The sequence below is a fragment of the Chelonoidis abingdonii genome, chromosome 26 (genome assembly GCF_003597395.2).
Source record: "Chelonoidis abingdonii isolate Lonesome George chromosome 26, CheloAbing_2.0, whole genome shotgun sequence".
Classification (NCBI taxonomy): domain Eukaryota; kingdom Metazoa; phylum Chordata; order Testudines; family Testudinidae; genus Chelonoidis; species Chelonoidis abingdonii.
The window spans coordinates 18,668,910-18,695,739 of record NC_133794.1 but is presented as its reverse complement, the minus strand read 5'-3'; the positions used below and the strand labels follow the sequence as shown (position 1 = coordinate 18,695,739).

The window sequence follows — 26,830 nt, the reverse complement described above, 5'->3', positions numbered from 1 at the left end:
AATAACGTCGATTTCCGTCCACACTAACCTTAATCCGAACTGTTAATATCGAATTTAGCGCTACTCCTCTCGTCGGGGTGGAGTACAGAAATCGATTTAAAGAGCCCTTTATATCGATATAAATGGCAACGTCGTGTGGACGGGTACAGCGTTAAATCGATTTAATGGCGATTAAACCGATTTAAACACGTAGTGTAGACCAGGCCTCCGTGTCACATTACAGGGTTGCTCCCGCCGATGTAAGTCACCCACTGCAGACCTAATAACTCCACCTCCACGAGAGGTGAAGCGCTTATGTCAGTGCAGTTAGGGGGAATGCAATGTCTGTGTAGAAACTGTGTTACTTACATCACCTGTCAGCTCCACACAGAGCACACAGCTGCTCGTTCCCCCTCCCTCCGCACACACACCTATATAAGTCGGTGCACACGCTCCAGGGAAGGACATACGCCACCAGCAGAAGGAAGGTAGCTTGGACATGAAAAACAACATGAAAAACACTGTGGTGGCTGTACATCGATTTAACATAGGTCCACTTAATTGTGTAGTGTGGACATGGCCTCAGCTTCCAAGCCCACAGGTAGCACTTCCCAGATAGGGCCATTAACTAATATTTTGTACTGCCATGATTCTTAATGGCCCATATGATTTTGATGTTTCTTCTGGATGGCAGAGAAAAGTGGTTTCCCTGCCTGAGTTCACAAGTTCCAGGTAAACACTTTTAATGTTATAAAGCAAAACATATTTTCTTACAGCCTGGAATGCCAACAGTGCACGTGAGATTAATGCAGCAGCAACTTCCAAGCATTTCACAGAGTCTGATCCCTAACCACGTTCTTATAAAACTAATCCCTATGTTGAGCAAAGCTAACATATGGGTGACCTGGTCTGGTCTCCACTGAGTTTGTGAGTTCCTAGCTAATGTCTGCAGCCTGGGCAAGGGCTGGCATCTGGCCTGCCAGTGTCACAGGAGATAGGCCTACAGGGCGGAGATTGGGGGGGTGTAGGCCAGCTGGGCAGGTCATCTAGTCCAACCCCCTGCTCAAACCAGGACCAGTCCCCAGACAGATTTTTGCCCCACATCCCTAAACGGACCCCTCAAGGATTGAACTCACAACTCTGGGTGTGGAGATGGGCATAGGCCGGCTAAGTGGGGATGGTGTGTGAGGGGGGTGGATGTAGACCTAAGGGGAGGGGATAGTGTGTGGAGGGGGTGTAGGCCTGCTGGGAGGGATGGGGTGGCAAAGGCCTACAGAGAATAGGCATAGGTCCAGATAGGTGGGGATGATTTGTGAGGGAGTGGGTGTAGGTCCAGATGGGTGGGGATTATGTGGGTGCGGGGAGGATGTAGGCCAGCAGGAATTGGAGGCACCGTTGACATCCCTGTTTGCCCCGGCAGGAGGGCGAGGAGCCGACCCTTCCGGAAGCCACCCCTGTCATGGTGTCCCCAGATGCGTCTATCGTCCCCACTGATGATTACTTCTCCCTGATCAATCACGTCCATGGGTGCCAGTTGGACAGCACCAGCACCAAGCCCAAGAGCCCCCCACCCAGTGCTAGCCAAACCTAGTTGTCAGGACCCCATCTCCCCCAGACCCAGTGCATGGGACCCCTCAATCTCTCCCAGACCCCACCTCCCCAGACCTAGTGTCCAGAACCGCCCCCCCAACCTTCACCGGTCCCAGTATCTGGGACTCCCCAACCTCTCCCAGACCTCACCTCCCCAGACCTAATGTCCAGGACCCCCTGACCTTCACCAGACCCAGTGTCTGGGAACCCCTAACATCTTCCAGACCCCACCTCCCCAGACCTAGTCCCCAGGACCCCCCAGCTCCTCCAGACCCAGCATCTGGGACCCCCCAAAACCATCCAAACCCCACATCCAAGCCACCCTAAACCTAGCCCCCCCTCCCACTAGACAAACACCCTAGACACAGCATTCCCAGCCCCCTGAACTCCTCCAACCCCACCAGATTTAGCACCCACTCCCAACTCTCCCCACACCCAGTGCTCTGACAACCTCCAACCCTACTCACACGAAGTCCCCATGACACCCTCACTAATCTCTGGACCTTGTGCTCAAGACCCTCCTGCCCCCATCCTACCAAGACCCAGCTCCCAGGACCCCTCAAACCAGCACCCCAACCACTCTCCTAAACATACTCAGACCCAGCACCCAGGATACCCTCCAAGGCCCCAACTCCTCACCATATCCAGCATCTCAACCACACCTAGTAAATCTCCTGAATCCAGCACCCCCACGCAACCCTATCCAGGCACCCTGACAGCTGCCTGCCCCCAATCCCACCCAGACTAAGCACCTGGGACACCTCCCCTCACCCTACTCACAATCAGCAGCCCAGGGGGAAGGGAGCACCCCTCCAACCCACCTACATCTAGCACCCTGGGTCACCCCTCCACATGAGAACTGAGCAGATCTAGTGCAGGTCTCCGCTCTCCTCAGGCCAAGTGCCCCAACACCCCCAAACTTTCCCAGATCTACTGTCCCAAAGCCCCTCACTCTGTCCCCAGCCAGGGCACACTTACACCCACAGCCCCTGGGACAGGATCTTCTGTGACCACTGGGTCACTGGAAGGGACAGGCAGCCAGGGCATGAATACAAGAGGCTACAAAGTAGGACTCCCCCCACCCACAATATTTGGAGCAGGGACTGTGGGAATGGGGCAGCTGCCATGGGGGGAGTGGGGCCAGCCTGTTCCATCCCTGCCCCACTGCCAGCAGGGACCAGGAAGGCACTTGGCTTCATCACTTGACCCCGCTCCCCAATCCACATTCCCTGCATCTGGAGGCAGAAGGGGCCCAGTGAGTGCAAGGGGTGCTGTCTTCCCCCCGGGGTCCCCAGCCCTTCTGAGTGCGGCTTGTCCCTCCCAGGCTCATGTGGGACTAGAGAACCCCCCCATTCCCAGCTCCCCTCCCCATTAAGTTGCACGTACGTCCTTCCCCTGCCCCACTCATATAGGGATAGGCCCAGGGGCTGAGTGATTTCAGGGGATCTTCCACACAGGGACCAAGGTTGCAGGTCCCCTGCACCTCCACCCCTTTGCTGTTTGTGCCCCTGTTCTTTGTGTGTGATCCCCCCTCCCAGCATGCAGCTGCAATAAAAGGAGCTTTTGTAAAAGCAGGCGTGTGCCGGGTGCTCACTGGGGGCATCGCAGTGTGTGGATGGGGGTGGCCAGAGCAGAGCTGGGGACTCCCATGAGTGGGAAGTGGGGCAGGGGACAGTGAGTGGGTGGGTTCTGCCCACAGCCCCAGTTCCCGGAGTCCTAGGATTATGGGCAAATCACAGCTGTCACTTTAAGCAAGACACTTTTTAGCTCTTGTGGGGGCACTGGGGGTGTCCCAGGTTCTAGGTCTGGGTAGGGTTGGGGGGAGGTTTGCAGGGGCTAAGCCTGGGTAGGTTTAGGGGGGAGAATGGCGGGTGCTAGGTATGGAGGGGGTTGGGGGGGGTTCCTGGGTGCTTGGTCAGGGTGGGGTTGGGACACCAAAGCTTGAAAAGGTTGTGCAAGCACAGCCTAAGGCAGAAAGCAAGTGAGAACCAACCTGGAGTCACTTATGGGGAAGGGGGTCTCCGGCTTCAGCCGCATGGGGGAGGGGGTCTCAGGGCTCTGGGGGCTCTAGCCACATGGGGGGGACATGCATCCGACGAAGTGGGTATTCACCCACGAAAGCTCATGCTCCAAAACATCTGTTAGTCTATAAGGTGCCACAGGATTCTCTGCTGCTTTTATATGGGCGGGGCGGGGGGGAAGGGGCTCCGGCTGCAGGAGAGAAGGGGCAGAGCGGCTGGCTAGCCTCCCTGAAGTGTGGCTCCACCAACTGCTCATGCTTATCGTGCAGAATTTTTAAGCCATGCTTTGAACTGGCGCCACCTCCAATGTGCAACTGGATGGAGGAAGGGGAGAGACAGCGCAACTGCCCCAATACAAAAGTGCTGCCTCCACAAACTAGACCCCAGCCGCCAATGCAGGCTGGCCATTGGATGCTGGTGGAGCACTGCATTCTGGGACCTGGAGCTTCCACAGGCCATAGCTCTGCAACCTACTCTGTTTCTTACACCACCTGACACCTTCCCCACTGGCCCCTCGTGTGGGGGAGGGATGGCATGGCAGAGTCATGGTTCTACCCTACCTCCACCCATAACCCCCAGGATAACCGGAAGGTTCTGCCAAGGTGATCAGCAGCCACTGAAATAGTTAACATTATTGACAGTTCTGGTGTCACTAGATTTCAGAGTTAACAATGCAGGGGTATGGACAGGGCAGTTCACACCTCTCAGAACTAATTATTATTACATACAAGAAAGCTGCTAACAAACATGATGTAGATTACAACGTCAAGCACACATTCATTAGGAAACAGCAGGGTGCCTGTGCAGCCTTAATTCTGTGCTTTTGCGGGTCCAGCCTGTGCCCTGAATAAGGCAGGGTCCTGTAGAAAATCCACTATATGATCATGAAATTAAAGACTGTACTAACATGCACACACCCAACAGGGCCAAATGACAGGAGCCCAGCAATTGTAAAACTGGCATCTCCTGACTTTCAACTGCTTCACTTTGCACCTTAATAAGGGTTATTCAACATCACGTTTTGGTGTGTAACTTCCTAGGGTTTTTTAAAAGGAAAATCAGGGTAATGGACAAATTATCTTCTGTGCAACCAGAACTGTCCCCCCTAGCCCCCTTCTGAGTCATCAGCAGGGTTTGAGAGCTGAACCTTCAGCACTGCAGCAGACTGCTGCTAGTGGAGTTACAGGTCTAACAGCATTAGCTGGCAGCAGCTGAAGGTTGTTAGCCCACAGGGGTGATAGGAACAGGCACCAGGGATTGGGACTGGGAGCTGAGCCCATCCCAGCTGTCTTCGCAAGGCCAGGGGGGGGGGGGCGGGGGAGGGAAGAAGAGGGTAGCTCTTTCTCCACCAAGTGCCCCAGTTAGGGGGAGGGGAGGTGAGCATCTGGTGCTACATGCTGGGTCATGGCTTTCCTAGCAGAATCCCTACCTCTTTCTGCCCCTACCCAAGAGTTGGGAGAGCTCCTGCTCTCTGTGGTGCCCCCTGAGATGGGATACTAGGGCCATGTGCCAAGTTTGGAAGGGGGTAGCCCCACTGTCCCCCTCACCCAGTGGCGTATTATTGCCTAGGCCAACAAGATCTAGGCCTAGGGTAGCAAATTTGCAGAGGCGACAAACTTGTTCACGCCTGCTCCCCAATTCCACCCCTTCCCCAAATCCCCGGCCTGCTTCCTCCCCCAGGTGTGCCGCACCGTGCTTACCTCCTTCCACCTCCCTCCCAGGCTTGCCGCGCGGAGGGAGAAGCGAGTAGCGGCACGCTTGGAGGAGGCAGAGCAGAGGCGAGCTGGGGCCCACGGGTGCAGTGAGTAACCCGGAGGGACTGGGAACCGCTCCCCACTCCAGCTCACCTCCGCTCCACCGCTGCCATTCCCCAAGTGCATCCCAATTCCCCTTCTCCCCCCTCCCTCCCAGGCTCGCTGTGCAAAAGCGCTGGGAGGGAGGGAGGGAGAAGAGCGTAGCGGCACGATCGGAGGAGGCGGAGCAAAGGTGAGCTGGGGCCGGCGGCATGGGGAGTGACTCGGGGGTAGGGGGGGACGGACAGGGAACCGCTCCCTGCCCCAGCTCACCTCCACTCCACCACTGCCATCTCCCGAGCACATCACAACTCTTCTCCCGCCCTCCCTCCAGGCTTACCACAGGGGAGCAGAGATGAGCGGGGGGGGGGGGGGGGGGCAGCATTTTTTTGAGGGCCTAGGGGCGCCAAATTAGTTAATCCGCCACTGCCCTCACTGCACACTGCTACAGCTGTGCCCAGGTGGTCCCACGGCAGTGCAGCATGACCCCGGCTCTTTGGAACATTCACATTCAGTGACTAATTTGGCAGGCTGCTAGGGAACATGAGCGAGAAAAGGGAAGTGACATTTATAGCATGGCCAGACCAGAATGGGGTTTCCTTGGATAAAGCAAAGACAGTTCCCTAACCTGGGGACCTTCTCCCACCCATGTTTCAAAGGTCTGTCACAAACAATGGAACTATGCAGTGCTGCGTGCAGGCTCAGGCAGATTGCCCTGCCTTGGATCTGCTCTGTTCCCATGGGGAGAGCAGCTGCTGTTCCTGGAGCCCAAAGTCAAGTGACTTGTCCACATCCAAACAGCTGGTCAGTCGCTAATTGCAGTGCAGAGCGGTGAGAGCACACACACAGGAAGGCTCCTGCAAGCCCCACCATTCAGCACATATACAACCACTCAGGCCAAAGCCATGGACCACATCGCATCGGAGATAACCCAGCCCAATGGGACCTTTGAGCATCTAATACTGGAGAAATTCTGCAAGAGTGAGAGGCTTCAGCCCCTAGAAGACAGGAAGGTGAGGGGGAAGATGCTGCACCAGGGGACTTGCCTCCAACCCAGAGAGCAGGCCAAAAGAGAACAGCCCAGAGGCAAAGGGGGTCAGCACATGACCTTATGGTAAAGGATTTTATTAGTCGGTTCAAGCAAGAGCTTGGCTAGGCCAGGACACAGACACGCAGAGGACGTGCCTCCAGGGGAGGGTGGGATACATTTACTGCAAGATTTTTCCACACATTCTGCCCCAACCAGACAAAGTCAAGGGAGCCGGTCAGACTTAGCAGTCTCAGTGGAGCATGGTTTCACCTCCTCACAAATGCTGTGTCTGAGCAGGATGTGTGACAACACACAGCAGAGACCAGAAAAGCCACATAGCCCAGCCTAGTCCTAGTGGAAGGGGACCGTGGAGTCAGACAGCACCGGGGTAATCCCAGGGGCTTGTTCCTGGAGCGGGAATGCACTGTGCTCTCCAGAGGGTCGGCCCATCTCTCTCTCCAGAGGCTCCATAATCCTGCTGGCCCAGGCCCCCACCATCCTCTCCTGGAGTGCTGCCAGGCGGTGCAAGGGCTCCATCTTCCTGCCTCCCTCGCTACCAATTCAAAACACCACAAGGTGAAACCCATCTTCTCGGTACCAAGCTTGTGTGCCTGACACTGGCCCCAAACCCCTGCACTGCTCACGCAACACTGCACCTTTCCCTGGCATCTCCTAGCCGAGCAGCTCAAAGCACTTTACTCTTAACTCAGCCTCATCGCCCTCTCTTACAGGAGGGGAAACTCAGGCATAGCAAAGGGAAGGGACTTGCTCAAGTTAGTTTCCCTTTGAGCCTCTTCCCCTCTCACCCAGAAAGGCTGAGGATTAATTAATGAGCAGTGCAAAGCCCACCACCACCCTGAGAGAGTAGACAGCGGGTTACTCTATTTGCTGTTAACCCCCCTGCATCATATCTGCAGCTCCCTTTGCCCCACATGCCTGGAGTTCTCCAAGGAGGGCAGGTGACTGAAGCCGTGCCAGTGCATCCCCGACAGCCCCTTGGTGGTGACTTGCAGGTCACTTGCATCCTCCCTCCCCTGGAGCTGTGTAAAGGTGTTAGGGGGGTGGGGGAGTGTCCTCAATCCAGCTCGGGGGGCATGAAGTGTTGTCACTGCTGAGCAGCACGCAGGAGCCGCTCTTCATGCTTCTTCCGCATCCTTTCCTTGAAATCTTCCAGCTCCTTCCTCTGAGGCACAGACAGATGAGAAGGGTCAGGGTCAGTAAGCATTACCGTTCACCTGCTTCATGCCCCCATACCACAGCCCCATGGGTACCATCTCCCTATCGGGTCTCCTTAGAGCCAGATGCACAGCTGGTGGAGGCGTGAGAGATCCTGCTACCCTCTAATGGTTAGAGGGTGACTCAGGAAATCAGCCCTGATGCTGCTGCAGCTAACGGAGCCTGTAACTCACCAGGTTAGCGTTTCTCTCTTACTGGTGGGGAAGGAAGGACACACAGACAGCAGCAGCTCCAGGCCCCAGCACACCAAGCGCGTGCTTGGGGCGGCAAGCCGCGGGGGACACTCTGCTGGTGCCACGGGGGTGGCAGGCAGGCTGTCTCCGGCGGTTTGCCTGCGGAGGGTCTGCTGGTCCCGCGGCTTTGGTGGACCTTCGCAGGCAAACCGCCGGAGGCAGCCTGCCTGGCGTGCTTGGGGCGGCAAAATCCCTAGAGCCGCCCCCCTGCACACAGAGCCTCTCATATTCATCCCAAACCTCCAGGGGCTGGACAAGCTGCTTCTTCAAACCCCAGCTGAGTCCTGGGATGGGTGCAGACTGGGACAGCTACAGAGCACCTGAAGACACCAGATAACTTCCTGGTTGCACACCACAGCTGGGGAAGGGCTGAAGCAGCTGGGGCTTTGCCAGATGATGCTCTGAAGGTAATGGGGAGGAGAGCTCTATTCTTCTGCTCTGCCAGAGACAATCTATCCCAGCAAGGCCTTGCAGGTGATGGCACATGGCTGCACATTACCTAGGGGTGTAGACCCCCCAATGGCTGTTAACCCCAATGACCTGCAGCGAGCAGGATAGCTGATGTCACGTGGGGGAGGGACTCAGCAGGGGCCTCCACAGCTGGGATATGTCCTCAGCAAGGTTCATGGGGGGCAGTACACTCACCTGGTGGTCATCATCAGGTGGGTAGATCTCCCTCTGTGGAAACAGAAATGCAGGCACCTGTAAGGATTACCAGCTAGGAGGGGTGCCAGGGCCAGTCTTACCTAGCAGGGGACCTAGTGCCATTACTGGCACAGATGAAAAGGAGAAATGGATTCAACAGACCCTGCTGGGATGTCTGTCATCTCCATCCCACTTAGCAACAGCTCCTAGGCAGGTCTCTCGCCTCTCAGAAGGGAAGGAGCAGGGCATGACAAATGTAGCCAGTGCAGCTGTTTGGTCAGCTCTAGGAAATGCCCTCTACAGACATCACCTCCAACTCCTCCCCATGAGCTCTGACTGTACTCTCCTGTTGTTTTAACTACTAGCCCACACTACCTTCCTAGAGCCGGAAACAACCTGCAAGTCCTCCTCCCACAGTACCTGCATGAATCACTAGCTTGCACTCCCCTCCCAGAGCAGAACACCATGCTCACCTTCCTTTTGATGACATATTCTTCAAAGTACTCTGCTTGGTTGGAGATCCAGAACATGGCAACAGGGAAGGACAAATACAGAACCATCTGCAGAGGAAGAAAGGAAAGGGGGAACATGTGGCCCAAATTAAGGGGAACACTGAATTGAGCTTAAACAAGGAAGGCCTTGCGTGAAATCCCAGGTACTACACAGCCCAATTAAGCAAAGCTCCTGCAAAGCACATGGCAGTGATGAACTCAGTGCAGCTTCACTTCAGCTATGTCCACACTACAGACTCTAGGGCAGCATAGCTCCAAGCGTAGACGGAACATAAAGCAACAGGACTTTTTCTGCTGGTATTGGAACACCAGCTCCCCAGACTACATTAGCTCTGCTGATAGAGGCGCTCTTCCATCAACAAAGCAGCCTCTACATTGGGGAGTTTGTTAGCATAGTTCTGTCACTAGGGGCTGTGGTTTTTTTTTCACATCCCTGACTGACATAGCTATGCCAGTGTAAGTTGTAAGTGCAGACCGCACCTTAGCTTTGATCAAGCCACATTAAAATCTCTTGGTCCAGGAACTGTGTGTGCATGAGTCTTTTCTTTTAAACTCTCTTCTTTTCCTCTGAGTCCATGCAATAACTAATGATAGCTTAGACATCTGCTCAGATGATCCTCAAACATGTCTGGACCAACAGCATTTTGCAAGGCTATTGCCAAAGCATTTTGTCCTTAGGAGGAAGGACCTGGCTATATGTTTTTTTTATGGAGACATTTTATACACTTGATGAACAGTGCCTTAAAATTTTATGAGCTGAAAATGTAGCAAATTGAGAGAGCATGGGGGAGCCCCCGTAAACCTGCTGCCACCAAGCTAACCCACTGCAATGCCACCCAATCCTCAGGGCCATGATGGTGGAGTCCCATTCCTCTCCTACCTCAAAGGTACGCCATCCCTAGGGAAAAGAAGTGGGGTGGGGAAGAATTCCTCCACCCTCCTGTTGAGCTACCCAGTGTCTCAGGCCATGCTGGATCCTGCCACTCTACTAATGGGCTGCCCCATCTTCAAGGCTGCCACTGAGCTGCCAGAGATTGAGGCTGGCAGCCTGGGGTATTTGCTCTGCCCCGCAGGCCTGTCTGCTGCTTCTCTGAGATGCCCCCTAGTGAGGATTTTCCATTTTAATTTTTTAACCTCCTCCGTACCCTGCCGCAGCAACAGGGGCAAGCAGCCAGCCCTAGGCTCGCCTTCCCTCCAGAGGCTCTCAGTGCTGGCCCCTCGGCTCCAGCTAATCAGGTCTTTCCATGACACCCTGGTACCAGGACACCCCAGCCAAGCACCAAAGAGCCCCGCCCCCAACCCTCGACCACCCCCACTCCCACTTGCCCCATCATGTTCCCTACAGGGCTTCTCTGCCTCTACTACCACTGGAGCAGCCCCCCTCCCTCAGCCTCTCCACACCTCCCAGGTTCCGTTTCTGCCACTGACCCGAAACACTTCCAACTTCACCCCCATCCTGTCTTCTACACCCCAGCCACTCTTCCGCCCTCCCTCTCGCAAGGCCTCAGCGGCCGCTAGCTTCCGCTCTCCGACACCGCAACAAACGCGGTGCTCATTGGCCAAGGAGCAGCATCAGCTTCGGTCATTGGTGAAGAGCTCGGTAAGGAGGGACCCGCTCCGAGTGCCGGAGTAAAGATGGCGTCTGCGAGGAACTAGCCCTTGAAGGTGGAGCTTCACCGGAAGTGCGGCCCTCTTAGCCAATAAGCGGTTTTCCCGCGAGATGGCAGCCCCCCCCCCCGACACAGAGAGAGCGCGCCGCGCAGTTTACGTCATCGCCGCGCGCCGCGGCCTGTCGGTGTGTGTGTGTGCGGGGCGCTGGGCCTGGCGTAGCCGCGATGCCGGAGCTGGAGGAGACGCCGGTGGCCGCCGGCGAGGGGAAGCCGGAGCTGTTCTTCGTGAGTGCCCGGCCGTGTCATGTCCTCTCAGGCCACCGTAGCCGACAGCGCCCCCCTCCCTCTCGGCCTGGGCTCGCCCGGCCCTTGGGTTCCCTCTGACTCAGCCCCTCGCTGCCCCCAGGGAGCCCCGCCCGTTTCCTGCCCACGGACCCAGAGCGCCCCTCCTCCCACAGACTCAGACCTGCCCCCTGCCAGCCTGGGGCCGCTTGTCCGCCTCCCGCTGTGCGAGGTGGGTTCGATCCGTCACATCCGGACAGAGCTCTGGGTTTGCAAAGTTGGGCCCTAGAAAACTAAGAGCCCCTCAGGTGTTCGTGCCTGTCATTGGCAGGTGCTGGAGCAACTCTTGTGCCATGGTTCCTCGGCCAGGTCTCAGCCATGGAGCTGTGGTGCAAGGGTCGGCCTTCCACAGCTCAGCTCAGCGTCTGGTATTGATTGTACCCGCTGATCCCAAGCTAGTGTGTGTGCAGTTCTCAGCAACTCTGCAGTAACAACCAGTGTACAGGTACAGCCCTAGCTTTCCTGTGCAACCCTGTAGTGACAAAACAACATTTGCAAAGTCCTGGCCCTTCTAGGCAACCCTACAATAATAAACCGGTATGTTGACATCCCCAGCCCCATGTTAACAAAACAGGCTACCAGCATGGAGGAAGTAAACACCGAATAAGGAAACAGGTTGTAATAAACAGAGGAAAATGAGTTTTAAAAGTTTGGATTCCCTTGATGGTTTCCCTACTAAATGGGCTCTGAGTTTTGGAAGTGGTGCTGCTAGTGCCTAGAGGTTTCTGGCCATAAAGGAGAGGCCTGGGCTCTGCCTCTAACCCCTTTTTCCCCCTACACCCCATGTAGGAGGAGGAGGATCTGCAGTATGAGGAAGAAATCCTGCGCAACCCCTTTTCTGTCAAGTGCTGGATCCGCTACATTGAGTTCAAGCAGAATGCCCCCCGGCATGTGCTGAACCTGATCTACGAGAGAGCCCTCAAGGAGCTGCCAGGCAGGTATGTAGCTGGGAGCGAAGACATAGAGAACTCTTTGGGCATGTCTGTGTTGCAGTAAGAGGTGTGACAGCAGCATGTGTTGACACGCCCGAGATAGCAAGCTCAGTAACAATGGTAATGAAGCTAGTCACTCAAGTACATACCCAGGCTTGCGGGCTCACTTGTACAGCCCGTGCTGCTGTGTCTGTGCTGCTTTTATTCAAGCTCACTAGATTGAAGGTAGCTTCTCTGTTGACGTATTCTACAGTCACACCTCTGATCACAGTTGTAGACATACCCTTTAGGAACGCACAACTGCTGTGATCTCATGTGGGAAGCACTGCAGAGAAGTGCAGATGCGCTGGATATGGGCAGCTCCCGGCTACCACATGCCTAGCCCCTCCCAGCAGGAGGCTATGTGAGGGCCAGGACAGGAGCACAGGCTACAGAAATCTCTGATAGTGACAACTCCATGGTGTTTGCAGTTACAAGTTGTGGTACAACTACCTTAAGCAGCGCCGGAAGCAGGTGAAGAACAGGTGTGTGACTGACCCTGGCTATGAGGAGGTGAACAACTGCCATGAACGTGCCCTCGTCTTCATGCACAAGGTATGGGGAGGCCCAGAATGGATGAGCGGCAAAGCCACTGGGCTTGATGATGGTAGATGAAGGCTTCCTGGTGAGGGCAGGGTTGTTGGATGCTTTCTGCATAGCCCTGACCCCAGTCATGGACAGTCCCTGCCCCAGGCTCTGGCCGCCCTTGTAGATCACCAACCATGGACCCCTTGTGTCCTGGACCTCATCACCAACCATGAACTCCTCCCACACTTTAAACCCCTGCCTGCCTGCTCTGAGTCCCATGTGTCTCCAGAATGGGCATAGCCTGGGCAGCTGCAGGGCCACCTCCCCCATGCCATCACTAGCCAGCGTGCGTCAGCACTGACCAGGTATCATTGGGCTCAGCTTGCTAATGAGCTGGGGGCTGGGGGCTAGCAGGAAGCTGCCTTGGACCCAGCAAGCTTATTTTATGTAACTCCACTGGTGGCTGTCAGTCACTTCTGGCCTCGGGCTGGGTTGGAACCAGCAATTTCAAGGCACAAGGCTCTGTAGGGTTCTCTTGAGGATTCACCCCCAGGGCCTTGTCTGCTCATTGCTCTGGCTAGAATGAAACAAACAGGAGGGGAAATCCAAATACCAGGTGAGATACCTAAGTGTTGGGGACCTGGCTTCTCTCCTTAGGGAGAAGGGGTTTTGTCTTTAGGGACAGCAGTACCATAGCATGGCAGTATAACCCTGATGGGAGGAGTTGGGCCCTCCCCGTGGTCCTGCTCTAGTAAGCAATCCTACCTCTTGAACTGGCAGATGCCTCGGATCTGGCTAGATTACTGCCAGTTCCTCATGGACCAGTGCCGGATCACCCGCACACGCAGGACCTTTGACCGGGCACTCCGGGCGCTGCCCATCACACAGCACCATCGCATCTGGCCCCTCTACCTGAAGTTTGTGCGCTTGTACCCCCTGCCCGAGACAGCTGTGCGAGTCTACCGCAGATACCTGAAGGTAAGGGCACCAGCCTCCCTGATCTTTGCTGAGCTGCTCCCCTTTGAACAGTCTTCTCTGGGTTTGCCTGTCTCTGCACAGTGGATCTGCAACATTGGAACAAAGGCCTTGGAGCTTCTGCTTCTCATAGGGTCAAAATCCAGCCCTAACCCCGCCCACAGCTGCAGGGTGCATTGCAGTGGAGGCAAACGGATTGGAGGGGATGGCTAAGTGACCCTGCCTAGGGTTATGCAGGGAGGCTGAGCCAGAGTAGGGAATTGAACCTGTCTCCTGATCCCAGGTTAGCACCCAAACTTCTGCACTGTTCTTCTGCTTATCCCTGCCCCACCTAGCTGTGGGACCTCAGGCAAATTACTTCACCTCTCTGTGCCTCAGTTTCCCTTCACAGAGAGGGGCTAGTGAACTGCAAAGTGCTTGGAGGTGGGGGGTGTGCAGAGGGGGGCAGTGTTAACCTGCAAAAGCATGGGGGGGAGGGTTCCCATTTAGCTGCCACATGGACATCACTGGAAATGCCGTTCTTATATCTGCGTAATGGTGACATTGGTGTCTGTGCCAGCTCTCCCTGCTCTAGGGCTAGGACCTTGTGAGGGGCAGGGGATGCTGGGTTGCCTTTAGTCATAAGGCTACTAGAGTGGCCAGGCCTAGCTACAACTAACCTAGTATCCCATCTCCGACAGTGGCCTGAGCTAGCGCGCGCTGGGGGAGTGTACAGAACAGGGCAATCATGGAGTGATCTACCATGGTCTACCACTCCCGGCTCCTGGTAGCTCATGGTTTAGGGTCATCACGAGCATGGGGTTGCGTCCCGGACCATCTTGGCTAATAGCCACCAATGAACCTGTCCTCCATGAACTTTTTGGGAACCCAGTTCCCTGACTGGGATGATTTAGTTGTGGATTGGTCCTGCTTTGAGCAGGGGGTTGGACTAGATGACTTCCTGACGTCCCTTGCAACCCTGATATTCTGTGCTCATCCCTATGGTGTGTGCTGCAGCTGAGCCCCGAGAATGCCGAGGAGTACATTGAATACCTGCGCTCTATTGACCGGCTGGATGAGGCTGCCCTCCGCCTTGCCACCGTGGTCAATGACGAGAGGTTCGTCTCAAAGGAGGGGAAATCCAACTACCAGGTGAGGTGCCCATGCTGCCAGGGCGAGGCTTCCTTCCTGAGGGGGCAGCTGTGCCAGTCACCCACCGCATTGCTCATAGCTCCTCTTGCCCCCTCCCTTTAAGGATGGCTTATGCCCCAGCCTCTTTGCTAGTCCACCAAAGCAGGGTCTGTCACATCCTGGAATGTGCCAGGTGGGGCAGCAGGAGTGAATAGGGGCTAGGCGCCAGACCTCAGCCTGGAGCCTGGGCCCAGGGTGTTAGGAAGTGGAGGGGATGGGCTAATTTTGTGCAAACCAAGCCCAGGGCAGGAACTGGAGTAGCCATCATGGTGTGTGCTCCCACATGGATATAGTAGTCCTGGGGGATGGGCTAGATGGGCCCCTGGGCCTGGGAGCCCCTGGTGGGTGCAGAGTGGCCTGTGTAGCCTTGCCCTGCTGCCTGATGTCTTGTCTCCCCTCCAGCTGTGGCATGAGCTATGTGACCTCATCTCCCAGAACCCTGACAAGGTGAAGTCCCTCAATGTTGGGGCCATCATTCGCGGAGGCCTGACCCGCTTCACCGACCAGCTGGGCAAGCTCTGGTGCTCCCTGGCCGACTACTACATCCGCAGCGGGCACTTTGAGAAGGTACCTTTGGGGGGTGGGCGAGGCCAGCACTGGGAGCTTATAGGGACGGGCTCTGTTCCATGCAGACTGCTCTGTGAGTGGTACTAGCTGCTGACAAAGGCTTTCCTATTGCGAGGGGCAGCTGGTGTTTAATCTGGTGGGCACAGGGGGTAAAGGTCTCGGGGAAGTAACAACCCAGGAGGTTGCATGACTGGGTGCAGCATGGGCCCCCAAAGGGTTAGTGAATCATGCAATGAGGGGACAGAGAAACCAGATGTGGTGGAGTGGGAGAGAGAGGAAGGAAGCCTCCACCTGAGGGTTGGATCTAGGAGCTGCATGGGAGAAGGCTGTCTCCCCAGCAGCAGCCATAAGGGCTGCACAGAAGCTGGTGCCGGATGTTTCATGTAGGAGAGGTTAAGGGAGCCAGGGATGGTTGAGCTGAATCTAAGAGGGGTTTTGAAGCAAAGTGGGTGGTGATTGAACTGGATCCTGAAATGGGGGGAGGGGGCATGAGGAACTGGGAGGGAGGTGCTGGGGGAAGGCTGGGAGGTTATTGCAAAGACCAGAGCAGTCTGAGGGAGGAGGAGGGAAAGGGAAGCAGTTTGGGGGAACTCCTCACAGCCCCTCTCTCCCGCCCCCCACGGAGCTTCCCTGGCTGCAGAGGGATGGTGGGGAATTGTCCAGCCAAGCAGGGATGCAGGGTGTCTGAGTTCACCACCCCAATGTGGAAAGCAGCTGGGCTTCCCTGCTCACTCAGGCATTGGGGTAGCTCCTGTTTGTCTAGCCAGTCTCATCCGGCAGGAGCCCAAAGCACATCTTTGGAGGAATCACTGCCCTGGTACTGGAGTGTGCCTGCCTCTGGGGTGGAATATGACGGGCTAAACAGCGCACAGAACACTACGTGGTCACTGATGAGTCTATGATGTGTTTCTCAGCAGTGAGGATATTAACCCCAGTAGTCCAGGTCCAATCCAGCATGGTCCAGCTGACTCTCTGCATTCCCCCAAAGTTAGTTAGTGTCTCCTCTGACTAGGCAGTATTTCTAAGTCTCCTAGCGCCAAAGCACTGAATCATCTCGCTTTGTGTGGTGTTGCCATGGGCCTATTAAACAGGGTGGAAGAGGGGAATGTTACTGCTAAGCTGTTACTCTTGCTCAGTGCTTTTGTTCTTGGAGCTCCAGTGTTACCAGTCCTAGCAGGCAGTGCAGCCTGCTGATTCAAAGGCGCTTGACCAGGTTTGTGCCTTAAGGGCAACAGCTCTAGCATCCCATAGGAGCTACAGGTAGACTAACCCATGAGTGCCCAGGGAAGGAGCAGCTCAGTCAGTAGCGGGAATTTCAGCTGTCCCGTTGGCCGCACCAAGGGTTACGGCGAGGTCCCCTGACATTTATAGACAAACAACTGGGATAAACAACTTCCACAGCACCTGACACATTTTATGACATCTGTTTATTACCACCTGTTGTTCCTGGTATTTTGGACAAAACATTCTTATTGATTGATTTTTGTCAAACCATCTGATTTGTATGCTACATTTCTGTGTATTTGCACTGGCCTTCTAAAATATATTTTGTGTCAATATCTAGGGCCTCCACTAGCAACGGCTTTGCCGACTTCATATACTGAACAGTCACCTTGTGAGCATTTACTTTAATACGTGGCCTGACTTTGGTTCACAGCCTCTGGTTCAGGCCTTACGTTTTGCACCAGGCCCAGTGCTCCATGCTCTTTCTCTGGTACAAACGGTTTCTTCACCCCACCCCAGAAGCAGCCACATCTCAGTACCAGGCAAGGACCAAACAGCCCTCACACCTCACCCCCAGGCGGGGGATCCCTGTATAAACTGCTCCCCATACTCCACCCCATAGATAGCACTGAGATGCAGGCGGGCAAGGGCCCTTTGGAGGGTTATCAGGGTGGAGGGGCCATAGGTCCCCTTTCTCTCCTGGGAGCTGGCTTGGGGGCCCCTTTGTGGGGCAGGGAGCCTGTGGCCCTGCTCACGGTGCCGTGTGTCTCAGGCCCGGGATGTGTACGAGGAGGCCATCCAGACGGTGATGACGGTGCGGGATTTCACCCAGGTGTTTGACAGCTATGCCCAGTTTGAGGAGAGCATGATTGCAGCCAAGATGGAGACCACCTCTGAGCTGGGGCAAGAGGAGGAGGGTGAGTGGGGGGCTGAGCCCTGCCTGTGGGTAACATGCAGTGCTCCCCAGCAGGGATTGGCCAGCCCAAGGAGGCAGAGCCCCAAGTGTGCCCTAGGGGGTAAGAGGGTAATACTGAGTTCTGCAGTTATACCACTTACACCAGGGCTGCATTTGGCCTCCAGACTCTGGCAGCTGATTGCTCTTTATGGGAAACACAAATGACCTCTTAGAGGGGTTGGAGGATAGTAAGACCCTGCTGGGCCCAGTGGGTAGAGCTGGGAGTCAGGACTCCTGGGTTCTAGTCTCAGCTCTGGGAGGGGAGTGGGGAGCGTTAAATGGTGGGGGGCGGAGTGCTGGGACTCAGGACTCGTAGAGTCACATCTCTGTGCTTCTGTTCCTCATGTGTAAGACAGGGATAACTAGTCCTTCACCTTGGCGTTTCCTGTGGTCTGAGGCTGGAGGCGCATGCGCCTTGCTTCCTGCCTGAGCGAGGGGATAGAAACGGGAGCTATTAAACACCTTCCCCTCCCCTCCGCCGTCTGCTCCCCCACCCCTGGCTTGGAGGGCTGCAGGGCCCCTGTACTCCGGGTCCGATCCAGGGCTGGTGGCCCATGGCATGCTGGGTCTGAGGCAGGTCACAGGCAGGGCAGGGTGCTGGGTGGTTGGTTCGTAGCCCACTGTGGGCTGGGAGGACCCTGCTGAGTTGTCCTTGGAGGCCGGGGGTTCTTGGTGAGGGGGAGAGCTGGGGTGTCTAGCATCTGGTGGTGTATCAGCTTGTCGCCCCCCTGCTGCAGGCCCGGCGGGGACACAGGGGCAGTGGCTAATCTGCCTATGCCTCTCCCTACTACAGATGATGTAGACCTGGAGCTGCGCCTGGCTCGCTTCGAGCAGCTGATCACACGGCGCCCCCTGCTGCTCAACAGTGTGCTGCTGCGCCAGAACCCCCACAATGTCCACGAGTGGCACAAGCGTGTGAAGCTCTACGAGGGCAAACCCCGAGAGGTAGGGCGGGCCAGCTCATCCCCCCGGGGAGCATGCAGGGGCCACACACTCATGCCTTGTCTCTGCCTTGTCATCCTGGTGACCTCCCCACCCCGGCTCCCATGGCATCCTGGGGGAATTGGAAGATGGGCAGAGGTGCAGCTGCCTCTAGGGTGTGGGGAACGTGGGGGCTTTTTATACAGGGACCCCTCATCTGGTGCTGAGATGCAGCTGCCTCTGGGGTAGAGGGAAGAGGCTGGCTTTACAGGGATCCTGTGCCTGGAGCTGAGATGTGGCCATCTCTGGGGTGGGACAGATTTCCCCTGCTAATCAGTGCTGCACGAGGCTGATGCACGCTGTAGTGTGATGGGCTTGGGGTGCAGGATTGTACAGCATGGCGTGGTATGAGTTCATGGCTCAGGGAGCGGCTGAGACACCAAGTATGTGGTCTGCTGAGCTCTGAAAAGCCCAGCCTGGTATGGCTGAGCCCTCTGGTGGGATTTGCTTGGGAAATAGCCCTAGGCAGAGGCTGGTAGGTGGTTTGGGTGAGTCAGGACACCCGAGTTCCCTGTACTGCCATGCACTCACTGTTCGCTCTGGCAAGTGGCACCGTTGTTCTGTACCTTGGTTTCCCTGTCTCTAAGGCGGGGGTGGTCGCTGCGTCCTTGGGAAGCCGCGGGGATGAGAGTTGCTGGCTATGCAGTGTGCTGGGCTGGCCTAGAGGGCGCTGTAGTCAGGGGTGCAGGGCTGGTGTGCTACACAGAGGTAGGCTGTGCAACTGGCACTGCCCTCGGCCCTCCTGCACCAAGCAGGGTCAGTGCATTTCCCAGCTGTGCACGTCTCCCTCACTCTGCCTGTTCACCCCAGCCTGAGCCCAGTGGATTCACAGGATCAGTGCTACGGCCCCAGCTTTGGAACAGTCCCTTGGAGGAGCCGTCCCATGTGCCACGCCCCCTCAGGCTGTCATGTTTCCTCCAGGGTGAGCCCCATGGCTTCATCACCTCTGGAGCCTGGGCCTTTGGGTCTTCCGCACCCTGGCATCACCCCGTGAGCTCCATTCAGCGAGTCCCATGGGGACAGACCCCATGGGGGATTCATGACCTCACCCAGCATTGGCTGTGACGCTCATGCAGGATTGTCAGACCAGTCAGGGTTATCAGTCACCCTTGTCCATAGTCAGCCCAGAGCCCTGAGGTTAAAGCACAGACCCTCCTGCTCAGCCCAGCCAAGCTGGAGCGATCCCCTTTGTTCAGGCTTTGTCTGACCCTCCATCAGGCCTCCGTGGTCAACCCCAAGCAAGAGCCCCTGACTCCTTCCAGCAGCCAGCCCTAGTCCCCCACTTCAGACCTTGGCAGCCCTTTGATCTCCAGCTGGGGGGCTGCTGTTCAGCTTCCCTAAGGAGAGGTGGGGAAGTCCCTCTCTGGGTCCTTGGGTGCTAGGTGTCAATGGCCTGGAATTTGGAGTTCCCATTGACTTCTCAGATGTTCCACTGCCATGGGGAATAAGGCCCCAGCAGCTAGGCATCACCTCCAGCCATCTCCTAGCCTGCCCTGAGAGCAACCAGGCTCTTTCCACTCACTGGGAAACTGAGGCAGGAGTAGGACTCACAAATTATTCCCACTTCATCCCATCTGGCAGTGAGTGTAAGTGGCTGCGCAAGGAGTGGGGCAGCAAGGACTTGTCTTTGGGGATGTGTCCAGAGCATTAGAATGGCTGGGGCACAGGGAATAGCTACAGGGGCAGGGGATGAGGGTGAGGGGCTGTGTTGGTGGTTCTGATCCAGGCTCAAGCCCAGGGCATAGGGCCCAGGTTCCAGTCCAGGCTGGGAATGACTGAAAGCTGCTCCCATTGCATGACTGTGCAGTGTGGGCAGATTTCAGTCCATTTCCTCATCACTGGGTTCAATGAGATCACCAGGGAGACTCACTTGCCCCAGTGAGGAGTCAAGGGAAACCGAACTCTGCCCTCACCCCTAGAGAGTGCCCCTCTGGGGCAGGTGGATGGGTTGCGTGGGCCCTGCTGTAGCAGCTCTGTTGGCAAAGGCCTTCAGCAGAGCGTTCCCTTCTCCCACTTGGTCTAACACTGGCACCGACCTGCCCACACAGATCATCAACACCTACACAGAGGCCGTGCAGACCGTGGACCCCTTCAAGGCCACCGGCAAGACACACACACTCTGGGTCTCCTTCGCCAAGTTCTACGAGGATAATGGGCAGATCGAGGATGTGAGTGTTGCTGGGGGCATGGAGTGAGAAAGGCCAAGAGAAGCTGCCCCCTCTCCATGTCCTGGCCTAGGGGACTCATCGCAGGGGGCAGGGTGGTAGGACCCTCATCCTGGGGCGTCGCCCAAGCAGGGCTCATGTTCCCAGCAGTGGCTGCTAGTGAGGATTAAACTGGGCAGGAGCATTGCCCAAGCACCTGGAGAGAGAGTCTGCGCAGAGCCCGCATTAATGCCTACCCTGGGGGGCCAGGACAGAGAGGTCTGTGAGGGAGGGATTCCGCCTGGCTGGGTGCTCTGTCTGGGCCCCTGACGGAGCCTAGGGGAGAGAATGGGCCGAGCTCCTGCCATAGCTCAGGGGAGCGGGCTGGCCTGAGGCTGGGGTGGGGCAGCTTGTGCTGCCTCTGATTCTGCCTTCCTCCCCTTGCCCAGGCCAGGACCATCTTTGAGAAAGCCACCAAGGTGAACTTCAAGCAGGTGGACGACCTGGCCTGCATGTGGTGCGAGTACGGGGAGATGGAGCTGCGCCATGAGAACTATGACCAGGCCCTGCGCATCCTCCGGGTGAGCCCAGCCCTGCTGGGCATGGGGGGGGTTATGGGAGCAGCAATGTGGGATACGAGGGCAAGCACCAGGCAACCATCCCTCTGGCTGCTGGAGAGTCCTAGGTGGGTAGAGGAGCAAGGAACATCTTGAGGTTAAGGCCCGGACTCCACGGTTCCACTCCCAGCTCGGAGAGGGGCAGGAACCAGGACTCCTGGGTTCTGCTCCCAGCTTTGGAAGGGATGTGGAGGTCTAATGGTTAGAATGGGGACGGGGGGAGGGGAGCAAGAACCAGGACTCCTGGGCTCTGCTCCCAGCATTGAGTGGGGTTTGGGGGTCTAATGGTTAGAATGAGGGCTGGTGGGGGCAGGAACCAGGACTCCTGGGTTCCGCTTCCAGCTGTGGAAGGGGCAGGCAGTCTAGTGGTTCGAATGTGGGCCATGCTTCCCTGAGGACACAGGGAGTGATGGCGAGAAGCTGCCTCTGTGGCGCCTGCCAGGAGATGTCATGGGTCCCTGAATCGCCCTGCTGACTCCGTGCTGCTGGCAGTGAAATCCTGGGCACAGGATTCGCTGCCCCACTGAGCACCCTCCTCTCTCGCCCCACAGAAAGCCACGGCCATCCCAGCCAAGAAAGCCGAGTACTTCGATGCCTCGGAGCCCGTCCAGAACCGTGTGTACAAGTCCCTCAAGGTCTGGTCCATGCTGGCTGACCTGGAAGAGAGCCTGGGCACCTTCAAGGTGAGGATAGGCACCCTTCTCAGGGGCCAGGTCCCGAGACGGGGGTCACGGAGTCAGGCCGTAGCTGCTTTCTGGCAGAGGGACTGGGCTTGAGAAGGGGTGGACTCCACTGAGGATGGCACCAGGCTCAACCTGCACCCACCCCTGCCCATCCTGCTGGGTCACCTGGATCCCTGCAGCATGCCAGTCTCTACCATAATCCACCTAATACTGCTGCCCGCCTGGTCTTCTCTCCTAGTCCACCAAGGCGGTGTACGACCGCATCCTGGACCTGCGCATCGCCACGCCCCAGATCATCATCAACTACGCCCTCTTCCTGGAGGAGCACACCTACTTCGAGGAGAGCTTCAAGGTGCAGGGGAGCTCCGTTGTTAAGAGCGAGGGAGGGTGGGACTTAGCTGGGCTCCGAGAAGCACAGTTGGCGTGGGGGGGAGATACTAGTGGGCAGGGCCAGCAGAAAGCCCCTGGTTGGCAGGTGTTTGCCCGGGGGGGAGGGGCTGCAGATCTGGCTGGGTCAGAAGGGCTCAGAGGTGGCACCGTGGGAATTAAAGGATTAATGTGCAGATCTTGGGAGGGATGGGGGGGCACGATTGCTCCCAGGGGTGTCATGGAGTGCCCCCAACTGCTGCCACGCGTGAGCGCTCCAGGGGGACCCGGGCAGCCATGCTCTCACTCCTCCCTTGGCAGGCCTATGAGAGGGGCATCTCTCTGTTCCGCTGGCCCAACGTGTATGACATTTGGAACACCTACCTGACCAAGTTCATCGACCGCTATGGCGGCAAGAAGCTGGAGCGCGCCCGCGACCTCTTCGAGCAGGCGCTGGATGGCTGCCCCCAGAAATATGCCAAGAGTATGTGGGGGGGATGAGAGGGTGTTTCCTGGCTCCCCGATATGAGGGCATCCTGGCATCAGCTGCCATGTGGCGGTGTCTGGCCAGGATTCCACCCAGACTGGTGTCCAGTCCTGTCTCCAAGCCGAGGGGAGCCCTGGCGGATGGGATACTGAAGTGGGGAGCCCAGCCCCACTGGGCACTGTGGCTCCATGTGGACTCGGGCACAGACTGCTGTGTGGCAAAGAGGACCTGAGAACCCTGGGCAGTGGCAGGGCCAGTGCCCCTGTATGCAGCCCCCCCACCACCCGGCTTTGCCTCTGCCCTCCCTGCCAGCCAGCTTTGCCATTGCCCCAGTGGTGCTATGACTTGGAATCAAAATCAGAAACCCACCCTGTGGCCTGGCATCCCTGTGCCAGCCGGCCCCTGACTCACCCTGTCCCCACAGCCATTTACCTGTTGTATGCCAAGCTGGAGGAGGAGTTCGGGCTGGCGCGGCATGCCATGGCGGTGTATGAGCGGGCCACGCGGGCCGTGCAACCCTCAGAGCAGTACGAGATGTACAACATCTACATCAAGCGGGCGGCGGAGATCTACGGAGTCACCCACACCCGCAGCATCTATGAGAAGGCCATTGAGGTGAGATGGGGGGCAGGGCTGGTGGAGCTTTCCCTCTCCCCCCTCACACATGGGCCTAGAACAGTGCCCCCACCCCTGTGTGCCAGTGCACTGGGCTGTCCTAGGCCCCTTCCTGCCATTCAGTAGCAGAAACCCCTCCCAGCCTCCTGCACCCACGTCCCATGGGCCAGTGCTGAGGAACCCTAGACCCATCCAGCAGGCAGAGAGAGGCATGGGCTGGCTGAGGTCCTGGCACTGGAGGGTAGCACTGCCTTCTTGTAGCAGGGGCACTCGGGCAGCAGAGATGGGCACAGACAGCACTGGGCCAAGCCCCAAACACCCCTGGCACTCTGCAGCCCAAGGCTGTCCTGAGCCCCAGCCTGCAGGGAGCACACTGCATGGCATCCTGACTCCCCCCACCCAGGGGCGCATGCTGTCCGTCCATCCCCCACCAGCGTGCGGTGGAGGTGGGGCTGGTTGGATTCAGGGCACTCTCTCCTAGGTGCTGTCAGACGAGCACGCCCGCGAGATGTGCCAGCGCTTTGCCGACATGGAATGCAAGCTGGGCGAGATCGACCGGGCCCGGGCCATCTACTCCTACTGCTCACAGATCTGTGACCCCCGGGTAAGGGCCCCGGGCAAACGTGGGCTGGCAGAGCAAGCCTGGCCCTGGGGGTGGGATTGTGCCCTACAGTCTGGTCCCTGACACTACCATCCCCAGGCTTGGTTTCACTGCTACTCTGCCCAGCCAGTTGGGCTTTGGGCCCTGCTAGAGGGGTGAGTTGCCCAGGAGGAGGCTGGGAGACGGACCAGGGCCACCCTCACTCCTGGAGCAGTGGAGGGCTCAACCCTTGACACCCCCACTCCCCCATTGGCACTACAGTGACCCAGGGAGCCCACCCTGCGCCCCCTCCCCCTGGCTATGGTGGGGATGCAGTGGTGCTGGGCCTCCCACAAGCCCAGAACTCAAGTGGGGCCCCCCCACACTGGGGGAGAGTCTTGCAGACCATGGAGCCAGAGGGATGGTGTTTAGGTGGTTTAGTGCCCCAGGGGTGGCCCATCCTCCTGTCCCCATCTCCAGTAACAGCCTGAGCCCTGGGGGAGATGGTCTCTGAGCTGGGTGGAAGTGGTCTGGTAGCAGATACTGGGGTGAGGGGATTGGTAGGCCAGGCCATGGGGATGGAGAAGAGAGGAGAGGGCAGGCCTTGGGGCACAGCAAGGCTCACTCCTGTTGTCCACCCCTATCCCCCTAGACCACAGGCTCCTTCTGGCAGACGTGGAAGGATTTTGAGATCCGGCACGGGAATGAAGACACGATCCGGGAGATGCTGCGCATCAAACGCAGTGTCCAGGCCACCTACAACACCCAGGTCAACTTCATGGCCTCGCAGATGCTCAAAGTCTCCAGCAATGCCACGGGCACCGGTAAGCAACCCCTGCATATGGTGGGAGCCTTGCGGGCACCTGTATCCCCCCCAGAGGGGTCCCTGGCATTCACTCTGCTGTTTGGTTTCAGTGTCAGACCTGGCGCCGGGGCAAAGTGGCATGGACGACATGAAGCTGCTAGAGCAGCGGGCAGAGCAGCTGGCAGCTGAGGCAGAGCGGGACAAACCCCGGGCCAAGGAGAAGATCCTCTTTGTCAGGTCTGTGTGCATAGGGCAGCTTGTGGTGACTACACATGCCATCACGCATCTGGGCAGCCAGCCCTACTGCATGCTGGGACTCAGCTCCGCTGCCTTATAGCCAGCAATGGCTCTGATGTGCCCCTTGCCCAGGGCCTAGTGTGCCAGTGCAGCCCTGGGCTGAGAGCTTCTCACCAGCTGAGCCCGTAACCCTCAACCCCCCTTGCTGCTTGGCGCTGCCCGGGGCTGGCACCCCCGGCACAGCCAGCCATAGCCCCCCGCACACTGTGGGGGAGCCTGTCCTAGGCCTAAAGTCATGTGGGGAGCTGTGGATGGTTGGGGGTGGGGACAGTGGGGGCCTAAGACTGTTTCTGGAGCAGCTGGTGTAGGGAGGCCTCCCTGGTGCCCAGCCCCTTCCTCACTCCCTCTCCCCCGGTATGTTGGCAGGAGCGATGCGTCACGCAGTGAGCTGGCCGCACTCTCCAGGCAGGCGAACCCTGACGAGATCGACATTGAGGAGGAGGAGGAAGAGGGGGATGAGAGTGAGGAGAATGAGCCTGATGGTAAGGAGGGGTGCACAGCTGTGGCTGGGGGAGGGGCCTAGTGTAGCTGGATACGTCCTGCCCCTCAAGCTGAGGATGGGAGATGGGCAGGGTCTGGCTCCTGGCCATAGGTGGGTGCCCCTGGGTGCTGGCTCACCACTGACCCACCCTTCCCTTCTCCCTGCAGAGGTGCAGCTGGAGCAGCAGTGTGTCCCCTCAGCTGTGTTCGGGGGGCTGAAGACCGACTGAGCTGGAACTGGGGGCAGCCAGTGGGCATCATGGATCCTGCTCCCCTCCTGGAGTGTAGGCAGAGGGGTCTGGACTTGGAGATTCCTGGGCCTGTGCTGGCCTGGAGCTGCTCCCCGTCCCCCACCCCGGGGCACACTGCTGCCCGAGTTCTGGGCTCCCTGGCTCCTAGCAGGGAGGGGGTGGGGTAGGGCAGGGCAGGGCTGCCCTCTGCTGTGCAGGGAGAGGACCCTGCTCAGGGCCATTGGCAGGAGCGTGTGGAGCCAGCCTGCCCACCCCTCCCCCATGAAGCACTTTGGGAGCCAGGTTTGTTAAGTGAGGAGGGAGCAGGCAGAGCCCCTGGGGCTGGACCCTGCTGTAGTAGCTGGGGCTAATCTGCCCCCTCCATCTGGTCTCCACCAGCTCGTGAGTGGGGTAAACGCTGTGCTTGGTGCTCTTCCCCCACTGCTGCCATGGCTGAGGCATAGGCAGCCACCACCGCGCCCCACCCCCCAGGACTGTTGTGTCTGAGGCAGGGTGTCTTACTATAAAGGTTTCTTTTTTTAACCCCAGCTGGGCTCTCAGTGCTCAGGGAGTGGGGCAGGGGCTTGGGAACAGCTCTCGGAAGTCGTTGTCTCTCCTCCTCCTCCCCACCTCCCTGCTGGGCAGGGACATGGTGACAGTTCACCCTGGTCATGGACTCCAGCAACTCAAGCCAGCAGGACCAAAGCCTGGGCTTGCCATGGGGGAGGCCTACCTCTCCCCCCCTTGCACTATGCTATTCTAGGGCAGGGCTGGGGAAGAGGGACCTTGTTCTGGCCAGGCCCTCAATGCCAGAGGGATGATGTGAGGTGGGGGGTTGGAGCTGAGCAGGGGCAGCTTTAGGGTTAAACATGCTGGTCAGACACCAGTTCTGCCCCCCAGCTAATACAGGGGTGGGGTTATGACAGCAGTTCTTGCTGCCAAGTGAGGGGGGGTGTAGAGTCACTGCAGCCCAGGAGAACACCCTCCAACCACCCACACTTTCCATATGCAACCCTTGGCCCAGGCTCTGAGCACCAGCAAGGGCTTGGCCTGCAGCATGTGGGAGTGGTTTGTTTTTCCATCATAAAACCACAAGGAAAATTTTTCTGTGTAGAATCCAACTGAAACCAGAGGCTGCCCCTGGGAGTCCTGATCCCAGAGCCC

At 57.6% G+C, this 26,830-nt stretch overlaps 2 protein-coding genes across 3 annotated transcripts; one reads left to right on the top strand and one right to left on the bottom strand.

Annotated features, from left to right (window-relative positions):
* Positions 1-6,479: 6,479 nt before the first annotated feature.
* On the bottom strand, positions 6,480-10,575 carry PET100 (PET100 cytochrome c oxidase chaperone). The gene is made up of 4 exons (XM_032776755.2): positions 10,468-10,575; positions 9,001-9,087; positions 8,528-8,560; positions 6,480-7,596 (listed from the first exon to the last, which is right to left on the bottom strand). The coding sequence occupies exons 1-4, from the start codon at positions 10,492-10,494 to the stop codon at positions 7,519-7,521; spliced, it is 225 nt and encodes a 74-aa protein (XP_032632646.1). The 5' UTR covers positions 10,495-10,575; the 3' UTR covers positions 6,480-7,518.
* A 148-nt stretch (positions 10,576-10,723) lies between these two features.
* XAB2 (XPA binding protein 2) lies at positions 10,724-26,214 on the top strand. Of its 2 annotated transcripts, XM_032776753.2 has the most exons (19): positions 10,724-10,934; positions 11,781-11,929; positions 12,394-12,517; positions 13,271-13,468; positions 14,462-14,596; positions 15,038-15,202; positions 17,199-17,343; positions 18,175-18,326; positions 20,411-20,530; positions 20,956-21,087; positions 21,675-21,806; positions 22,045-22,158; positions 22,494-22,656; positions 23,084-23,274; positions 23,756-23,878; positions 24,507-24,678; positions 24,770-24,896; positions 25,323-25,438; positions 25,605-26,214. In XM_032776753.2, exons 1-19 carry the CDS (start codon positions 10,875-10,877, stop codon positions 25,664-25,666), a joined length of 2,580 nt encoding a protein of 859 aa, XP_032632644.1. In that variant the 5' UTR covers positions 10,724-10,874; the 3' UTR covers positions 25,667-26,214. The 2 variants fall into 2 exon arrangements, with proteins under 2 accessions (XP_032632644.1, XP_032632645.1); XM_032776754.2 differs by lacking the exon at positions 13,271-13,468 and having other exon boundaries at positions 10,811-10,934.
* The last annotated feature ends 616 nt before the right edge of the window (positions 26,215-26,830 follow it).

Bases quoted from the DNA above. Each gene is read 5' to 3' on its own strand.
- PET100 (XM_032776755.2), bottom strand. From the start codon at position 10,494: ATGGGGGTGAAGTTGGAAGTGTTTCGG. The intron at 8,561-9,000 runs GTGAGCATGGTG...CTGTTTCCACAG, and splicing joins AATATGTCATCAAAAGGAAG to AGGGAGATCTACCCACCTGA. The intron at 7,597-8,527 runs GTGAGTGTACTG...TCTGTGCCTCAG, and splicing joins CACCTGATGATGACCACCAG to AGGAAGGAGCTGGAAGATTT.
- XAB2 (XM_032776753.2), top strand. From the start codon at position 10,875: ATGCCGGAGCTGGAGGAGACGCCGGTGGCCGCCGGCGAGGGGAAGCCG. The intron at 14,597-15,037 runs GTGAGGTGCCCA...TCTCCCCTCCAG, and splicing joins AGGGGAAATCCAACTACCAG to CTGTGGCATGAGCTATGTGA. The intron at 21,807-22,044 runs GTGAGGATAGGC...CTTCTCTCCTAG, and splicing joins AGAGCCTGGGCACCTTCAAG to TCCACCAAGGCGGTGTACGA.